Below are 21,156 nucleotides of genomic sequence, written 5' to 3'. Positions count from 1 at the left end.
ATGTACCGACTTACCTTTTATTCGGGGGTTGTTTTGTTATTTTTCTTTTGTTTTTTGCATTAGTTTTATTTATTTCAATTTTTGTTCCTTTCAAAAACGACCTCCAATAGTTTTTTAATTTTTTTAATTAATAGATTTTATTATATATTAATTTAATTAATTAGGGGGGTCAGAAATTGCAATTAAAATCTTAATTTTTTAAAAATATTAAAAAATATCCCTGTCGGTCATATTCACCCTACTTTAAACCCTTCTCCTCCCGAGACGTCTATGAGAATGTCCCGGGAAATACCACACCAGCTGTTCTCAAGGTCATCCAGCTGTGTAAACAATGACTCATTGGTGTCAAATTTCGCAGAAAGGCGAGACAATGGAAAATAAAGTTTGAAGCTTTTTCTTCAAAATTAACGCATTTCTTTCGTTTTTTTTAAAGTATTTTTTATGTTTAATTAAAAATTCCTTTAAAAACACTCGTGCGGCAAGTGGTTAATCTTTCCTAAGTACATTCACACACTACAGCATTATATCAATAGAAATTTTAATGGTATTAATAATAACAATAACCATAATTAGGTTAATACTGTATGCATGAGTTTTATAGTAATCTATTTATTATATAAATTAAAATTTAAATACTATAGTTCTGATTCTAGTTCTGAAAAATGAACTAGAATTACATAAAAGACTTTACCAGTAAGAGCTTGTGTATCTTCTTCCTGAACAATTGTTTCAACTTCAGGACCATAAACTTCTTCCGCTGTTGGGTAATACTTTTTGTCCTCATGCAATACAACCTGCATTTGAGGTACTTCATCTTCATCTCTTCCTTCTTCCATAACTTCCTCCTGCAGTAAACAAAAAGTTTTATTACTATTTTTTAAATAAAACATTGTAACTGTAAAGACTGATTAACTGACTGATTTCTTAATAAAACACATTAACATACAAACTATACGACCAGCCTCATTGTAGGTTCATCTAATCGTTAACAATTAATTGACTGTGTTAAGATGTCAAAGTTTTATGCAGGTGGTTTGTTATTTGTTCTACTATGGTTGAAATTCTACACAAGATTGTCTTTTTATTTTACTAGGTTGGTATGCAACCATCCACACTGTAGCCTTTAACATTTAACTGTGATAATCTGTTAACACATTTGAATAATGGTTGGAACTGGTGGCAAGTCTTTTATGTGTTGTGAATTGCTCTACATCATTCGCATTCAATCCACTTCTTAATTCTTACATTCATGCATAATCAATATAATTAAGTGCAAAACTGTATTTTAAGTTTTCAAGATATTCACCAACAGAATGAACTGTTAATGTGAGACCACCATACATAGATCACGGGTGAGGAACCTGCAGTCTTTTATTGGCTATAGTGTAGCCTCAAAATATAAAATGATAAAATTCATGACAAAAAAGAATTAAACTTATTAGTTATGAAAATAAAAGCATACAGTTTACATATATTATTGGTTTATGTATATTAAATATGCACACTTATGCAACCTGCAGTATATCATATGGCCTTACAAATTCCTTTCAAAACAGGATGTGATCTTCCAATTAAAAAGGTTCCCCATCTCTGGACTATATGCTATATGTGCTGTAATGCACAGTTTCACTTTCTATGGGCATTGAATGATTTGATTGATAACAATGAGTCAAAAGAAGATTCAATCTCACAATTTCAACGTTCAAAGTACATTATCTGAATTGATGTCAATAATATAATGTAACTAGCAGATAAGCCCGGCGTTGCTTGGGCAAAAAGTAACAATAGCAAAGATTAAGATTATTACCTTACAGCCAATCTTATCCGTTTTCACAGAATGCAAGAATTAGGTTTCCCTGTTTCCAGACTAATTAGAAAATTTTCAGATGAGTCTAAAATTATGTTCAATTTAACGCAAAAAAATCGCATCTGCGCCTGTAAATCTTGTACGTTGCTTTCTCTTAACACTTCCATTGTTGAAGCCTTAATCCTGTCACTTTCCCCGTGGGGGGTTCAAAATTTCCTTGTTAGTGTGCATTCTCGTGACGTACCCTAAAGCCGGATGCATACATGTGGCGCGGCAAGATGAAGTCACTTTTTCTCGCTGCAGAAGTTGATTTTGTTCCACTTTTCTCGTGCTGCAAAAGTTGGTTGAATTTTATCTTTTGCAGCAACCACCGCCAAGACACATTTCTATCAGCCAATAACAGTTCATCTGGTAGTCACGTGAGAAAATACAATCACATGGTGTTTTAATGGCAAAAAGTTTGACGCAGTTAACCGAGATAACTAACATCAGAATAAAGAGGAAAGATAATAAATTTAACACAAATTTTATACAAATAATCATATATAATTTAATTCAAAAAACAAAACAACTAAATCTTACTCGAAATAATATTCTTTATCGAGGAATAAGCGTATTTTGTACACCAGTTATTTATCAAACCAAAAAAATATCTCTAATCCAAAATCTTCATTCGAAACTTCGACAAAATTTTCTAACTAAATAAAGCAAGCCATACAAAACAAAATTTGCAAACACGTGGATAGTGACAATATCGGTGTCGTTTGCCATTTTGAATACTGAACGCATGCGCTGAAATGTAAGCAGATTGCCGCCACACGGCGAAGATGCATTTGTGACACCACTTTTCCTTGCCGCGCCGCATGTGTGCATCTGGCTTAACTGTGTACCAAATTTCAAGTTTTAACTCCTAACCATGCTGAAATGCTCGTATACACACACGCCATCTATCGTAGGATAAATGTACTATGCCAGAAACCTTCACAGGAGTGTATTAAAAAACTTCCCAAAGTTTCATGGCAATCAGATAAATGGTGTAGTAATGCATGAAGGACAGACGGACAGACAGACAGACATACATTCATTTTAATATATATAGAGATTAATATATATCTCATTGCTTTTAATGTGTTTTTCAAAAATATTTTTATAACTGGTAAATAACTAAAACTTTTTCATTAAAAAATTAAGGATTTTAATACTTAGCTAGCTTAAATGGTAGCTTTAGTCAGTCAACTAAATTAAAATAAATAAATGCCAAAAGGGACAAGGAGTATGTTTCATGTATATTAAACATATTTTGAGACAGAATCTTTCTTATTTTCTGAACCTGAATTTTAAAAATAATATATGCTATTATTCAACATGTTATTCTTAGGATTAAAGATCTGAAGATGAAAGATTTAATCTCAAAAAGCATTTAATCCATGTAAACACATTGATACCTTGCATGGGAAGAGTGCATGAATGCTCTTTTAATCAGAGCTATAAAGGCTGAAACCTTGAAATAGTATAGATCAGCGTTTCTCAAAGTAAGCAATAACGCCCCCTCCATAATCAGGTTAATACTGTATGCATGAGTTTTATAGTAATCTATTTATTATATAAATTAAAATTTAAATACTATAGTTCTGATTCTAGTTCTGAAAAATGAACTAGAATTACATAAAAGACTTTACCAGTAAGAGCTTGTGTATCTTCTTCCTGAACAATTGTTTCAACTTCAGGACCATAAACTTCTNTTAAAAACTAAAATTTATTTGTTTGTAAGCTTAAAATAGATTTTTATTAACCATATATTATTTAAAATGCTTTCCTAGTGATAAGTAGATTCGGAGACAGGTAGATTCGACTTACGTCGTTTTCCTGGAACCAATTACCGACGTAAGGCGAGGTATACCTGTATATATATTTTTTAACATATTTTTAATGATTTTCACATTATATTTTACCTGAGCAAACAATTTATAAATTGGTTCTAAAATGAATTCTACAAAACTCCTTTGCACTGTACTGTGAGGTGGTTTCTTAGTGAATTTTCTCCTGCAAGAAGCTAGTTTGTTATTTTGTAAAACATAAATTATTAAGTTTATATAAAAATATGGAAATTTGCTCACGTTTTACTATTAAAATAGATATCTCCCCATAATCTTCGTGCAAATTCGCTCGCATTAATACCTCCATAAGCCTGAGAGTAGAGTTGGGCGAAGGATCGTAAAGTAAAGCACATACTAAACTGTGAACTAGCAAAACACACATTTCCTAATAGTGGTGAAATCACTGGATGATCACTTTCGTCTGAATACATACTGAAATAATAATAATAACCGTTTGATCTTGAATTAATAGAGAAATAAAAATCCATGCTACGTTTATTTGGTATGTTATATTATGTTTATAAGCTTGCATAAATGTATATGTGCACCAAAAATATAAATAAGTGTTTCTTAAAACAATGTCTTTGTTTTAAACATTTTAATTTAATTTAAATGATTTTATGCTTTTAATCTACACTTTAATGTGTGTTTTAATAAAAGGTAAATATTACAAGAAGCTTTTCTTTTTAATTTGCAAAATACGAGTATAATATGCTTCTTTTTCTTTTAAAAACTCAAGGATCCCTGTCAACATATTTGCAGATTCAGGGGGATCTGCGGATCACACACTGTTGAGAAATCTGTTATCTGAATTATCTCAAATATCTAAATATGAAAATTTATACTGTTCGGCACTATACACTATTCAAAATTTTTGGTTTTCAGATGATGCTTTCAATAATATCAGATAAAGAAAGCAATTAAGCATCTCAGAATGAATAGATTGATGGGAGAAGGCAATGCAACACTTGGACAATCTGCCAAGGAGAGATGCCTCCCAGAAAGACTTTCTATAAGAAACTGACCCTATTTAGGTGTTAAATCCGTGAAAACCTTTTAATCTGAAATATTTTTGTTAACTTATGACTTTAGTATTGCATGGCAAATTGTATGGTAGGCCTATTTAATTATATTTTTGATTTAATTTGAATTTTTCAAACTAGTAATTGGTTCATAAATTATGGTTTTATTTTGTGTGTAATAATTTTTGGGAAAATTTTGGGTTCTGAAAATATTCTATACCACTTTTGCAAGTTGCCACATTACTTCTTGTTGCTACACTTGGTCAACCATATTGTGAGCAAAAAAATTCAACATGGTAGCCAAGAAAACAAATTCTGTTTTTTTCCTGACTTTTTGACAAATTCTCTGACTTTCCAGGTGGGTAGGAATCCTGTATATAGTTAATTAACTTACAAGGAGACAGCCAGATGTTCATTCTCTGATACAAATGAAACTTGTAGCCCTAAACTCTGATTCTCTGGTGAAACTCTGATTCAAACAAAACATCTATGCTAGTGTCTTATCCACTCAGCTATATCAATTATGAGAATTGAACCTTCCAAAGACTTATACTCAATTTTCAGAAGCCAATTTTTATGCTTCCTATTATTTGGATAAGGATCTGTTTGTTTATAGGGCTACATGCTTACCAAGTTTTGTTTGAATCAGAGAGTGAACATCTAGCTGTCTCCTCTTCAGTTAATTTATACCTGGCAATGAAAATTAGAAATATGAGTTGTTTCCAGCATATTGGAGTTAGCTTGGAGTAACATTTTAAATTTTCTAATTTATGAAGTATAGATCTTTGTTTAAAGTAGGCAATTAATTAATTAAACAATTTGAATTAATACTTGAAAAATATTTATTATTGTTAGATATATTACTTAATCCAGTAGAAAAGTGAATGAATATAACTCATAAAATTTATCAAATAATTCTAATTAATGCTTCATTACAATTAAGGATTTAGTTACATTGATAAAATTCGGTCATGTTAAATTTACCTCAATAATCCATTAATTTCTTCAACAATATGTCTTAATTTATAATATGCATCTTGAGGAGGCAATTTTAATTCCATCATCAGTCTATCTATCTTGTTAATGCAGATAGTAATGGCGAGACGTTCTTGAACAGCATGTTTCAGTAGTCTTTCGGTATTTAGCATTACCTAATGGCGATTATTATTAATTTAATCTTAATTAAAAGTATTGTAACTAATCACATTAAATATACTTATTTTAATACTTACTCCTTCTGCAGCATCAACAAACAGAACTATTCCATCACACAATCTAATAGCAGCAGTAACTTCGTCAGAAAAATTAACATGTCCTATAATATTTTAGATGACATAAGAACAGGAGTTTATAAACTTATTTGAGAATAATATAATTTCAAATACTATACCGGGTGTATCAAACACATTCATTAAATATGATTTCCCTTTTAAATCTTGCAGAACAAAAGTAATTGGTGTGGCTTTGATGCTAACACCTCTCTAAAATAATAATAATAATAATAATACTTAATCATTATTTAAAAAGTCCATCTAGGCAATTACACTAATCTTTACGTGAAATTACCTCCTGTTCTGTATAAAGAGTATCTGTATATCTCAACTATAATGAAAAAACAAATACACCATTGAAGACAAATGTAACAATTTTAATTCACAACCTATGAGGTACAACAGACTTACCCGTTTTCCTTCTCTCGTTCTCAGATCTGGATGTGTTTGTTCAATTAAACAATCCACAAATGATGTCTACAAATGCAAAGAAAATAATAATAAGTTTGGCTACATACCTTCTTGATATTTATCATATTTAATTTTCTAAAATTTATATTAACTAAAAGAAAATAAAATTTAAAATAAGAACTAATCTCTTTTTATGGTAAAATACATATCGTCTATCATCATTTTTAAGATTTTATGAAGAAGAAAACACTTACTTTCCCGTGATGAAGGTGACCAACTAATGCAACATTTCTTATCAGGTTAGAATTATCCATTAAATCAGCAAGAAATCTGAAATGATATACGTATATAAACAATATTTTAATGTGTTTCAAATTATAATTTTATTGAAATTATTAGAAATTAATGAACTGTATTAATGAATGAAGCAAAGAAAACTGCTTTGCTTTATTACAAGTTCGTTCAAATTACAATGCAATGCTATTATATGCATAAAATTACACTTGAATTTGAACACATGTCTGTAGAAATCAAACTTAACTATATTTGAATTTTAAAAATTATTCTACATCAAGAATAAATAAAAACTAATAATTTTAGAATTAAAAACTTTGTGCATATCATATTCTTGATTTTAAAAAATAAAATGCAGTGATTTTAAATAACAGCAAAATCACTTCATCTTCCTATCTGTTCAATAATTTCAGAATTTAAAGCAGAACATCGAATTGAACAATTGGAAGCAGTCAGTCTAATGTTCTACTTTTTACACAGTTTATCACTAAATGTTTTTAACTTCTTTAAATATAACCAAGATTAATTTACTATAGTATATTTGTCATATTTTTATTTCTATAATAAAAAAAACGTATCCTTTAATAGATCATTACCATCTACTAATTTTAAACAAAAATATTAAAAATTAAAAGCTAGTTAGCTTTCTTTCTTCAGTAACACATTGCACGAGGAACAGTTGATTTATGTATTTTTTATTAAAGGAAATGCAAAAAAACGCAACCTCATACTCAAAGATGATCCAAACTCTGCAGTAATCCTGTAAACTGATCACCAAGTCAATTACCCAACATACTCTCTAATGTCAATTGTAACTAACAATCAACCATTCTAAGGACTGAAGAAGGTTCATTAAGACCCATAATGCATTTCCTTTAATAAAAAATACATAAACCAACTGTTCCTTGTGTGATGTGTTACTGAAGAAAAAAATCCATTAGCTTTTAATTCTTTTTAAAGTCTATAAAAAACCAGTAACAGAAACCTAATTAAATTAAAAATTTAATTGAATATTTTGAAAAAAAAAATCAAAATTAAAAGAATATTTACATTTGGTTAATCAGATCATTGTGTACTATATTACTAGAGCCAGGGATTTGAACATTAAAAACAAAAAAAATAAAAAATACAATTAAGTTTTACTAGCAAAATGTATAATCATAGTAATACAATATAATCAAAGATACTATAGTAAATTCCATAAAACTTGTGAAGTCAAAAGCAATAACACCTTCTAGAGATCATTAATGATTATCGTTCTGCTTCTTTTTCAAAAATGGAGGTTAATTATTATCATTAATCTCGATAGTCAGCCTATCACTACAGGAGACCAGGATCAAATCCATGCAGTCAAAAAACTCCAAGAATTTTTTGGGGATGGTTTATCCAGATATGTCAAGCTCAGTGACTTGCTATCATTTCACTCCCATTGTGGTGCTGGCTGAACTCATGAGTATGAAAAACAGACCCTTTTAGTGTCCTTTGGGCACTAAGAGCTTGTTTTTCACATTCATGGTGTAAAGAAATATAATATATTTACATATACAGGGTGTAAAGCAAATTAAACCGACAAAATAAAATGGGTGGTGAAGGGGTCAAATATGGGAAATTTTGGTTATATGAACTGTACTTGCTACAGCCTATCTTACAAGGTACAGAGTCATAAACTTTTGGGAATGGTTGCTGCCCTATGGTAGACATACCAAACAAAGAAGCCTTATTGTTAAGCATTTGGTAAGGCTGTATGGAGTGCTGTTAATTCATACTGTTCTAAATACCATATAAAGTCTCCTGGTACTAGATAATTTTCAGGGCTTAAGCCTTGTATAGCAACTGATCATGTAGCATAGTCCAGATGTTAAGGCCGAGTTCACACTGCTGACAACAATGACAAAAACCTATGTTTTTATTGTTTGTTTTTTGTCTGTAAAATGTTAACACTAGTATTATTGCTCTTTCATCTTAGTTGTTCAAATGTTAGCAACGTTTGTCGTTGTCGTAACATTACTGGCCAATCGATGTAAACTTCCCACAATTCTTTCAACAAGATGGAGGAACTGTTAATCTCTTGAGTTGAAGAAAGAGGGCCTATGAAACTTAATAAATGATCTAAAGTATTTGAGGACGTAAAAATAATTTTAAAAATCATTTGATGTCTTTTAATTGTAATTCCTGGACAAAAACATGGGAATCGCCTTGTTTTTCTTTCAATATGAATGGTATGATTACCATAGACATTTTGATATTTTCCTTAACAAAAGTAATAAATTTTTCTGTCAGTGTAGAAAAATTAACATTTTACTCTGTATATTCGATTTTAAAACAGACACAAGTCCAGTCTAAAAGTGCAGAAAGCCATGGAATAACGCAAAGCCTAATGTAAATTGCTCATATTCTAAGACAAAAACTAAGGAACAATATGAATGCTTTAGTGATAAACAAGTATGACTAAAGACATACTGTCATTATCGTTTAGGATCTATGGTTGTTGTCAACAGTAGTATAAACATAGCCTAACATGATTTGTCCCAATAATGCAGGCAATAGCTATTGTGCTTACTAAAGACTGTTGCTCCACACAAAGAATCAATAATTGTTGAGTCATCAGTTCTTCTCAAGCGAATTTCTCCATTTCTCATAGTTAACATAATGAAATGTCATACAGGTTTTATACCCTTTCCACAATTGGACAGTAATAATTGAAGAAATAAAAATTAGAATGACATCTTAAAAAAAATACAATTATTGTTTGAAATGTACATTTTCTTCCATCTTCAATGATCTTACAGAAACATTGCACTTTAATAAAGATATTTCCCTTTGGATTTTTATTCTTTATTTATTAAAACTATTTGCCTGACTACCACCTTTTTATTGCTAATTGTACTTAAAATTTGACATGAAATTAAAATTAGGTTATCAATAAAGAAGTAACAACTAACAAACATTGTCTGTTGCAATTCCAATTTTCACTTTTCTAAGATATATCTAGTCACGTTTATTAAAGCGACACACCAGAAAACAAGGTGCATGACACTGAGGTAGGCTTCCTACATTACACTCATGCTATGAAAGGCAGCAAAGAAAACTTACAAGCCTGTACCTCACAAGGGGACTGTGACAAGACCCAGTTTGTAGGATGAAAACTGCTATCTATTTCATTTTGTCAGGTCTAATTTCTTAATACCCCGTATTGTATATCCTAAATAAAATTTAATTTATGTTCAAATCCAATCAAGTTATTTTTATAAGCAATTTTTCAAGTTGAAATGTACCGGTAATGATCCATTACAAAAAGTACAAAATGTCTTTAACAGGAAGAGAGCAAGTCCCCCTCTAATCTAGATTATGCAATAAATTAATTAAATTACATTCTTAAAACTTTACAAAATACCAGTGGTATTTGAATTTGGGTATCTGTCTGACTTTAAAGTCATTTCGCCTAACATTCAATGTTGCTATTTGTTATTTAGGCTATTGTAAATTGCAACATAGATATTTTGTTGTACCGTAATAAAATTTTAAATAAAATATGGCTAAGCATTGAAAATCTGGAGTAACTAAGGGTGAACCCTATCTGGATTTTCAAATATACATGTAAATTAGCATTTAAGTACCATAAATTCCAAATACACTAATTCTAGTTTGTGTGTTTCACAGTATAGGAACACTCACGAAGATTCATAATATAATTTACAGATTCACAATACTTAAAAAAAACAAGTGTAATCGTAATTTCAAATTTAAAAAATTACAAACACTGAATAAATGTTAGAACATCAATAATGCAAGGCCAAAATAACAACAACAACTGATTGTTTATGCTATTTCAACCATTATCATTGAAAGAATCAATATCCATTTTTTGACAGCTGAATCCTGAAGTTTTATGCTCTAAATTTTCCAACACTATACTTTTATTTACCCACTACACTTTTATTATTCAAATAATTCACTGTATATAAATAAATGTTGGCATAAAAATTGACTAGTTTCTTCAATAAAACACTAAACAAATTCACAAAACTTACTCTAAATCGTATGTTGTATTGGGTAGATCCTGTTCGATGTGTGAAAATTTCTTTGATTTGATCGGAGCAATAATTGGCTCTGGAATAAAAGTAAAATTAATAGTCAAATCTTTTCATTTATTTTGAATTTTAGTCATTAATTTAAAACCTCTTAACGCCCAGTCCCAAGTTAACTTGGGCATGTTACATAGCGTTACAGAAAATGCGGTCCTTTTGGCCCCCCAAAAAAAATTTTTTTTTATTTTTGGAATGTTTTTTAAGTCTCCAAATTTTTTCAAAAATTTTTACCCGTGCAAAAAAATTTTATCGCGATTTTAATTAGCCTTTGATAAGGCTCGATTAAGGCTTAATTGTTTTTTAATGGGATTTTTTTTATCAAATTTAATTAATCGTTCTAAAGTTGTAGTGCACGAATTTTCCTTCGGTAAAGTTATTTAAAGCTACTTTCTGATGTCAAAAACGACCTCCAATAGTTTTTTAATTTTTTTAATTAATAGATTTTATTATATATTAATTTAATTAATTAGGGGGGTCAGAAATTGCAATTAAAATCTTAATTTTTTAAAAATATTAAAAAATATCCCTGTCGGTCATATTCACCCTACTTTAAACCCTTCTCCTCCCGAGACGTCTATGAGAATGTCCCGGGAAATACCACACCAGCTGTTCTCAAGGTCATCCAGCTGTGTAAACAATGACTCATTGGTGTCAAATTTCGCAGAAAGGCGAGACAATGGAAAATAAAGTTTGAAGCTTTTTCTTCAAAATTAACGCATTTCTTTCGTTTTTTTTAAAGTATTTTTTATGTTTAATTAAAAATTCCTTTAAAAACACTCGTGCGGCAAGTGGTTAATCTTTCCTAAGTACATTCACACACTACAGCATTATATCAATAGAAATTTTAATGGTATTAATAATAACAATAACCATAATTAGGTTAATACTGTATGCATGAGTTTTATAGTAATCTATTTATTATATAAATTAAAATTTAAATACTATAGTTCTGATTCTAGTTCTGAAAAATGAACTAGAATTACATAAAAGACTTTACCAGTAAGAGCTTGTGTATCTTCTTCCTGAACAATTGTTTCAACTTCAGGACCATAAACTTCTTCCGCTGTTGGGTAATACTTTTTGTCCTCATGCAATACAACCTGCATTTGAGGTACTTCATCTTCATCTCTTCCTTCTTCCATAACTTCCTCCTGCAGTAAACAAAAAGTTTTATTACTATTTTTTAAATAAAACATTGTAACTGTAAAGACTGATTAACTGACTGATTTCTTAATAAAACACATTAACATACAAACTATACGACCAGCCTCATTGTAGGTTCATCTAATCGTTAACAATTAATTGACTGTGTTAAGATGTCAAAGTTTTATGCAGGTGGTTTGTTATTTGTTCTACTATGGTTGAAATTCTACACAAGATTGTCTTTTTATTTTACTAGGTTGGTATGCAACCATCCACACTGTAGCCTTTAACATTTAACTGTGATAATCTGTTAACACATTTGAATAATGGTTGGAACTGGTGGCAAGTCTTTTATGTGTTGTGAATTGCTCTACATCATTCGCATTCAATCCACTTCTTAATTCTTACATTCATGCATAATCAATATAATTAAGTGCAAAACTGTATTTTAAGTTTTCAAGATATTCACCAACAGAATGAACTGTTAATGTGAGACCACCATACATAGATCACGGGTGAGGAACCTGCAGTCTTTTATTGGCTATAGTGTAGCCTCAAAATATAAAATGATAAAATTCATGACAAAAAAGAATTAAACTTATTAGTTATGAAAATAAAAGCATACAGTTTACATATATTATTGGTTTATGTATATTAAATATGCACACTTATGCAACCTGCAGTATATCATATGGCCTTACAAATTCCTTTCAAAACAGGATGTGATCTTCCAATTAAAAAGGTTCCCCATCTCTGGACTATATGCTATATGTGCTGTAATGCACAGTTTCACTTTCTATGGGCATTGAATGATTTGATTGATAACAATGAGTCAAAAGAAGATTCAATCTCACAATTTCAACGTTCAAAGTACATTATCTGAATTGATGTCAATAATATAATGTAACTAGCAGATAAGCCCGGCGTTGCTTGGGCAAAAAGTAACAATAGCAAAGATTAAGATTATTACCTTACAGCCAATCTTATCCGTTTTCACAGAATGCAAGAATTAGGTTTCCCTGTTTCCAGACTAATTAGAAAATTTTCAGATGAGTCTAAAATTATGTTCAATTTAACGCAAAAAAATCGCATCTGCGCCTGTAAATCTTGTACGTTGCTTTCTCTTAACACTTCCATTGTTGAAGCCTTAATCCTGTCACTTTCCCCGTGGGGGGTTCAAAATTTCCTTGTTAGTGTGCATTCTCGTGACGTACCCTAAAGCCGGATGCATACATGTGGCGCGGCAAGATGAAGTCACTTTTTCTCGCTGCAGAAGTTGATTTTGTTCCACTTTTCTCGTGCTGCAAAAGTTGGTTGAATTTTATCTTTTGCAGCAACCACCGCCAAGACACATTTCTATCAGCCAATAACAGTTCATCTGGTAGTCACGTGAGAAAATACAATCACATGGTGTTTTAATGGCAAAAAGTTTGACGCAGTTAACCGAGATAACTAACATCAGAATAAAGAGGAAAGATAATAAATTTAACACAAATTTTATACAAATAATCATATATAATTTAATTCAAAAAACAAAACAACTAAATCTTACTCGAAATAATATTCTTTATCGAGGAATAAGCGTATTTTGTACACCAGTTATTTATCAAACCAAGAAAATATCTCTAATCCAAAATCTTCATTCGAAACTTCGACAAAATTTTCTAACTAAATAAAGCAAGCCATACAAAACAAAATTTGCAAACACGTGGATAGTGACAATATCGGTGTCGTTTGCCATTTTGAATACTGAACGCATGCGCTGAAATGTAAGCAGATTGCCGCCACACGGCGAAGATGCATTTGTGACACCACTTTTCCTTGCCGCGCCGCATGTGTGCATCTGGCTTAACTGTGTACCAAATTTCAAGTTTTAACTCCTAACCATGCTGAAATGCTCGTATACACACACGCCATCTATCGTAGGATAAATGTACTATGCCAGAAACCTTCACAGGAGTGTATTAAAAAACTTCCCAAAGTTTCATGGCAATCAGATAAATGGTGTAGTAATGCATGAAGGACAGACGGGCAGACTGACAGACATACATTCATTTTAATATATATAGAGATTAATATATATCTCATTGCTTTTAATGTGTTTTTCAAAAATATTTTTATAACTGGTAAATAACTAAAACTTTTTCATTAAAAAATTAAGGATTTTAATACTTAGCTAGCTTGAATGGTAGCTTTAGTCAGTCAACTAAATTAAAATAAATAAATGCCAAAAGGGACAAGGAGTATGTTTCATGTATATTAAACATATTTTGAGACAGAATCTTTCTTATTTTCTGAACCTGAATTTTAAAAATAATATATGCTATTATTCAACATGTTATTCTTAGGATTAAAGATCTGAAGATGAAAGATTTAATCTCAAAAAGCATTTAATCCATGTAAACACATTGATACCTTGCATGGGAAGAATGCATGAATGCTCTTTTAATCAGAGCTATAAAGGCTGAAACCTTGAAATAGTATAGATCAGCGTTTCTCAAAGTGGGCGATAACGCCCCCTTGTGGGCGCTGGAGGCTTTCAGGGGGGCAGTAGAAGGCTCAAAGAGAATTGGGGGACGTTAAGGAAATATAGAGGGGTGACGGCAGACAAATTCTATATATAAAAATTCGACGGAATATATATAAAATGTTGACATTTTATATATTTTTTATTTTTTATTGAAGGTCACAACTTGAATATTTCTAACACATTGACTTTTATTTTAGCTCAGCGTTTCTCAAAGTAAGCAATAACGCCCCCTTCTGGCGCGATGAATAGATCTATGATAGAGGCAGGGTATTGAACGGTGACCAAAGGCAAAATTGGGGCTGATAAGAGGAAACATTGCGTTTAATGGTTTCCAGATGATGAGAACAATGTACAGTAAGGGCACAAAGTGTGAGATTCATAGAAAAGTTTTCCTAAGAATATTTCCAATCCTTTTCTCACACAAGAGAAAATGGGTTAGGGGGCGTTGGGTATAACTTTATGGAACAAAGGGGGCGGTGGATCGAAAAAGTTTGAGAATCACTGGTATAGATCATAAGACTCCACTGGAATAAATAATGGGTTCTACAATGGTTTTTGGAATACAGTGGTAGGAATGCTGCCATTCAATTTTAATTAAAATTTCCAGAAAGTGATGAGCCATGAAGGGATTTTCTAGTTCAATACAGACACAAAGGCCATAAGGATTGTAACTTATAGCTGTCAAGAATTGTAGACCAGGTTTCCAGTGCCACATTATGAGTACATCATCAATATACCTTGTTTATAAAACAATATTGGTTTCAAACAATGAAAGAATGTTGTTTTCTAATTGCCATAGCACAAGTTTGCAAGGGGGGGTCTGATATTGGGCTTCCCATTTGAACACCACTGCCTTATATGTTTCTCTTTCATATTATAAGAATGAGAAGTGCCAGACAATATCTGTTAGCTCGAGGATGTAAGAATGGAGTTTGCCAGGGTCTTGAAGATGGTTAGACAGGAAATTTCATAACTCACAAATGCACATCTCAATCTTTGACATGTAAAGTGAGTAACAGAGTGAAAGAACATGATTCCTTGCAACTTTTAGATTAATTTACTTTAATTTATTTAATATTATAGTTGTTGTAAAGTATATTAAATCATTAATGTGAGTCAAAATATCATGACATTATAAATTATCTTGTAAAATGACATTTACAAGTTATTTAATAAAACAGTACAAATACAGTGGAATCCCTTATTATGATCACTTTAGGACTTGCAATTTTTAATATAACTTTACACATTTATATATGCTATATTTCTTCTAAACAACTGTTTTTGTAAACAATGGTAAAATTTATTTGAAAAACTTATCAAGTGTTGTCTGTCATTTGTTTGCATTTATTAGCTCCTGAACATAATTCTCTTAGTCATGATGCTTTTCAAAGTTTGTTGCTCTATACTGCACAACATGATTTGTAAAGCTTCTTGAATCTAGGCATTAGTCGGAGAAACTTCTGAAATTTCTTCTCTGTAAATAGGTCATTAGTTCCTAACAAATCAACACTTTTTTCTTCAACCTGAAGATATTTATACATGACATTCTCTTGCTTTTTCCACTTGTTGAACCATCCATCAGTTAGAATGAAATTTTTGCTCATAGTTTTTGCTAGTTCTGTTTTTTTTTTTTTTTACACAGATGCATTCTTTTCATGAATATTACTAAACCAAATTTTTAATGCCAACCCAACTATCCTTTCCAGATTGTTCTCTCTTCCAATCCACATAGAAACATAGATCAAACATAGAAATTTCTTTGTTTTCTCATTAGAAAGAAAAAGATTTTTTTGTTTGATCTGATTTTTAAGATCTTACACAAGATTAGTTGTGAAATTTTTAAATGCATGGCCACACTATATTGACTCATTTTGTATAACTAATTGTAGCATTCTAAAATTCTATTATTTTCTTGAAGAGAGAAATCTCTATGCTTTGGCTATGCTTCTGTCATGTTCCGCAGGGTTTTATCGAGCACTTTTTACAGTCTTCTTAACTCAACATATCACAAAATTAAGCTAGTGAAATTGCAACAGGAATGTTTATCCTTAATGGTTTACTTCAGGAAAAGATCTACAGTACAGGTATTTTCTAATAATTTTTGTCATGCACTTACAGTATGTAAAAGATAGCAGGTATGCTTTGGTTAAAAGTTTTGAATAAATGGTCCATTTAGTATGCATTTTCTAAGAATACTTATCATTTATACCAAAGAGTAATTATAACAATTGATAACAACAGCTGAAGTTCGATTATACTAGGTAGATTACTTTTAACTAATTTTATATAGTGTTTTGGGATCAATTAATTATAGCTTTAGTAGACTGATAACATCACCTGTGATTATAATAACTGGATTCCACTGTATTACCTTTCAATAAGAGCATTATCTCAACACATTGTTTAACAGACTATAATTCATATAAATACTAGATAGTTTTCCATCATATGTGATGAGGAACTACATAATTAATGATCACAACCAAGCAGCTTAAAAAGAAAGGTCAGGTCATCAAATGTTTGTACTCTGAAACAAAAGTGAATAAATGATGGTTACCAATTTCGGACAGGCTATGTCTTCAAATTAATTTTCATATTACATCAAATGCTAATCATTTGTCATACTGACATCTGACTGGGATAATATGGCAGAATGTGATAGTATAGATCAGGGGTCTCCAAAGGGATTGATATAACATTATTGGGGGGTCAATTATCAAGCTTAAGTTAAGGATAAGGGGGAGCTAAGGATCAAGCTTATCCGTCTCACTGACTGTCAGATACAAAAATTATTATTAACAAATATACAATTAATTAAAAAAATTGTAATTAAGAATTCAAAAAATGCAGGGAAAATTAAAGAAATAAAAATTATAAAAAATAATAATTAAAACACTGGTCTTTACAGTCTTTACACCAGAACTAAAAATAAAATCAAATTAATTAAAATTAAAATGAAATCAATTGAAAATTGAAACAATGTTTTTAAAAACTGTTTAAAAGTTGTTTTGAACTTTTCAAATTGTAAATCAAATTAATTTTAAAATTTACATTATTTGTGTGCTGTGATGATGGAACATTTTGCTTTAACTTTTAATATAAAGTATACAGTAGACCCCCCTATAACGTGAATTCCTATAATGTGGATTCCTATAATGCGGCGAAAAAACTGCGATGGTATTCGTATAAAGATGCTAAAAGGGACACGTAAAACGCAGTAAAACGTCATCGCCGACTCGTGTTGCGACAGGATTGGTCAAATCTGGACCAATAGTAGACGAGCAGCCATACTACTTACACGCTACGGAAAATTTAGACGAGTAAGTTGAGTTTACTATCGTCTGTACAGTATTATTATCGTCTGTACAATATTAACTTAATTTATTTTAACTTTATTATAATTATATATATACTTTCCGCCGTGCAGTGCCATACTATGGAGAGTTTAGGCGAGTAAGTTGAGTTTACTATCGTCTGTACAGTATGTAAATTAGGTACCGTAAGTCTAATACAACACTGTAATCACGGCCGCCGTTTGGTGCGCTGCTCCACGATGAAAACTTGCTTAAGCAGTGGCGACACCGAACGGTGCACACTCGGTAAGTAATCCTACAATTTTTTGTTTATAGCATAGTTTATACGGATTATTCCCAAAAAATTATATATATTTTGGAAATATTGAGTCAAATTAGTCTAGAATTGATTAATTTTATGGAAGAAAACCTTTCAAACAGCCGTAGTCCGTAAACTTCGCACGTGACGAGCTGTGATTGGCTCACATATTTAAGGATTCCTACAATGTGAAATTCTTATAAAGCGGAACGTATCTACCCTGTTATAGGGGGATCAACTGTATATATACAGGGTGTATCAGAATGACATTTTAAAAATTTGGGGAATTGTAGAGGATGAAATTTTGAACGTTTTGATATAAGGAACCTATAGCCAGAAATTTGAACTAAAGTGTCTACAGCAGTAGGAAGTGCTTGACCGCTCTTCACTTTGGTAGCTACCCTTCTGTCCATTGACGCCATGTTATTTCTACAGAGGTAAGACTGTAAACACACAACTACAATGGTCTAACTGAGCCTGTGTACAGGTCGTTGTGTACTTAGTGCTTGTCATCCTTCAGGTCACTATCAGAGGGGAGCGTTGCATCTTACAGAGTCGTACAAAACATGGTTCATCGTTGCACATTATGTAACGACGAATATTTACATTGAACATTTACTCTAAAGTAGTGCAGCCACTAATTTGATGTACAGTTTGATTGCTCTCTACTGTTTTGTCAATAAAACTTGTCATAAATACTGTATTCTGCTGTTTCATTCAGCATACTGACCACATAGAACGTGCAAAGTGCTGTAGACACTTTAGTTCAAATTTCCGGCTATAGGTTCCTTATATCGAAATGTTCAAAATTTCATCCTTTACAATCCCCCAAATTTTTAAACCATCATTCTGATACACCCTGTATACAGAATATGGATTGCCGGATGGTGATCAAAATGTCACCCTATCTCTCCTAAAATGGAAATAGTTAGAACCAACAAAGTGCGATCTCTCGACACTGACTACATGAAAGAAAACTTCACCATGATGGATGTCACCTCATGTATTGGCCATTGCATACTTTCTGCTTTATCAATGTGAAAGTTTCCAATAAACTAATATTTAATTGTTAATATCATAATTTTAAAAATATTTAACCTTTGACTAAAACAAAAATTAATTTTCTTATAAAATATGGAAGAATCATTTTTAAGAATCGGAAATCGTGACGGGAGTTTCTCGATTCCAATACTCAGAAAACGTAAGATTTTTCCAATTCCCGATTCAAATTAATCATCTCATCACTACAATTTAATATTAACAACATAACAGTAAAAAGTAATTTTAAATAGTAAATACTGTATTCAATGTTCCCTCTAATTTTTTTGCAGCTGAGCGGAACATGTACTTCTCTGAGCAAAAAATTTCTGCTGAGCAGATATATAGACAATCTTATTTTTTTCCTTTAAAAACTAAAATAATTAATTATGAAGTAAAGATTAAAATTTATTTCATTATAACAAACTTTTATTAATGTAAATTATTTAGTCATATACTAATCACAAAGAAATATTTCAATTTTGGTGAATATTTTCACACCTATCTTTTTTGAAATCCAGTATTTGTAGATTGACTGAAGATTCAATTCCTCTTCAGAGGAAAGATGCATTCAAATTCTCATTAAATCACATAAATGCTCCAATTCAAGTCTATTTTTGATTTTACACTTAACTGATTCATAACACTAAATCCACGTTCAGAGTCAACATTAGATGCTTGAAATGTTTCAATGATATCAATAAGAACTGCTAGTTCTTTAAACTCGTCATCATTACGAACATAATTTAACATATCAGTGAATGTGTTAATTGAACAATTTCGAATTTTTGGGATATAATAAATTTAAAATTTCAATACTGTTCTAATATTTTTGAGGCAGCACTTTCATTGTTATTGACATTTAAAATTATTGAATATTTTCTAATCAATCGCTTGTCATTCTCATTTCCAAATTCAAAACTCGATGCATTTAAAATGGCATTAAGATTAAATGCTTGCTAGTCTTTTAACTCATCATCTGGAAATCTGTTATTTAAATGATTACATACACGTTCAACAAATTGAATAATAGATCCAGTATCCACATCATATCCAACTTTTTCAAAAACCTTTTTTTACTTTTTCACTGCAATAAATTGTGTTACCAAGATAATGTGATTTTAATTTATTAATTTTTGCCTTAACATAGTCAAATGCTTCAACTGTAGTTAAACAACTTTCCTGTAAAAAGTTGCAAAAGAGATGCTAGATCATCTAAAACATCATTAAAAACTGTTAAGGTCACTTGATACTGTGGATTTGTCAAAATCGTTATGCAGTAGTTGCATGTAGGATCATTAAAATTATTTACTTGTTCTTCACAATATTCAATTAAAGCATCATAATTCCTCATCAAAGCAGTCATAGCAAATTGCCTTGATAACCAATACACCTCATTCAGTGGCTTAAAGGATACGATGTCATGTTTGGAAATAACAGCAAGTTCTTCTAATTTCTGTTTTTTTATGGGTGATCAACTGAACATTGTATATACAGTTTGAAGCAATTTTTCAATGTCCTGCATTATTGAGACCTTTTGACATGCATCATATATTCCTAGATCTTCTCTATGTGCCACACATTGCTGCTCAGTTAAATGTTTTATGTCCCGTCAAAGAATTCCAGCTGCACCATTTTTTTTCCCAAGCATAACACTTGCCCCATCTGACGTAAACATCACCATTTTTTGCATATCAATATTATTCTTAACATAAAAGTTTTTTATTTCTTCAGTTATAGCCACACTGTCACATGCTCTTAATTTTAGAATACCTCCAAATACTGTTTTATAAAATGTCTCATTTCTGGTCTAAATTTAAAGTATAGTATTAACATTTTTTTAACAGAAATGTCTGTACTTTCATCGACTATTAATGTATGAAAAGTAGATTTTCTCAATGTGTCCATAATCTCATTTTTAAGCACAAAACTTATGCACTCAATGAATTCAAATGCAAAATTTTTGCTGTGCCAAGATTCTGGTATTTTTACATACTTTGCTACATGGTCATGGTTCTATGAATTCTTGAACAGAATTCATAGAAGCATCTATTTTAATT

At 30.9% G+C, this 21,156-nt stretch overlaps 2 protein-coding genes across 3 annotated transcripts in view; both read right to left on the bottom strand.

Moving 5' to 3' along the window:
• The window catches only part of LOC111630729 (116 kDa U5 small nuclear ribonucleoprotein component-like), a 32,682-nt gene extending 29,166 nt beyond the window's left edge, over window positions 1–3,516 (bottom strand). Inside the window, exon 1 of one of the 2 annotated variants that reach the window (XM_023374879.1) lies at window positions 3,487–3,516. Coding sequence is in view for 1 of the 2 variants with exons in the window: in XM_023374878.1 (XP_023230646.1) it covers window positions 692–836 (145 nt within the window). In the remaining variant the exon portion in view is untranslated. Of the gene's footprint in view, window positions 1–691; window positions 842–3,486 lie in introns of those variants that run through there. The other variant, XM_023374878.1, reaches the window with a different exon arrangement.
• The window catches only part of LOC111630730 (116 kDa U5 small nuclear ribonucleoprotein component-like), a 32,757-nt gene that overhangs the window by 7,827 nt on the left and 3,774 nt on the right, over window positions 1–21,156 (bottom strand). Inside the window, exons 3-12 of the mRNA XM_023374880.1 lie at window positions 11,768–11,921; window positions 10,714–10,792; window positions 6,643–6,718; window positions 6,389–6,454; window positions 6,273–6,308; window positions 6,097–6,187; window positions 5,939–6,021; window positions 5,691–5,857; window positions 3,925–4,116; window positions 3,760–3,850 (exon numbers count right to left, since the gene is read on the bottom strand). Of these exons, the coding sequence (XP_023230648.1) occupies window positions 3,760–3,850; window positions 3,925–4,116; window positions 5,691–5,857; window positions 5,939–6,021; window positions 6,097–6,187; window positions 6,273–6,308; window positions 6,389–6,454; window positions 6,643–6,718; window positions 10,714–10,792; window positions 11,768–11,921 (1,035 nt within the window). The remainder of the gene's footprint in view (window positions 1–3,759; window positions 3,851–3,924; window positions 4,117–5,690; window positions 5,858–5,938; window positions 6,022–6,096; window positions 6,188–6,272; window positions 6,309–6,388; window positions 6,455–6,642; window positions 6,719–10,713; window positions 10,793–11,767; window positions 11,922–21,156) is intronic.

This window comes from Centruroides sculpturatus, unplaced genomic scaffold, assembly GCF_000671375.1.
Source record: "Centruroides sculpturatus isolate CEXI.00-Female unplaced genomic scaffold, Cexi_2.0 scaffold444, whole genome shotgun sequence".
Lineage (NCBI taxonomy): Eukaryota > Metazoa > Arthropoda > Arachnida > Scorpiones > Buthidae > Centruroides > Centruroides sculpturatus.
This window is presented reverse-complemented; position numbering and strand designations above follow the sequence as displayed.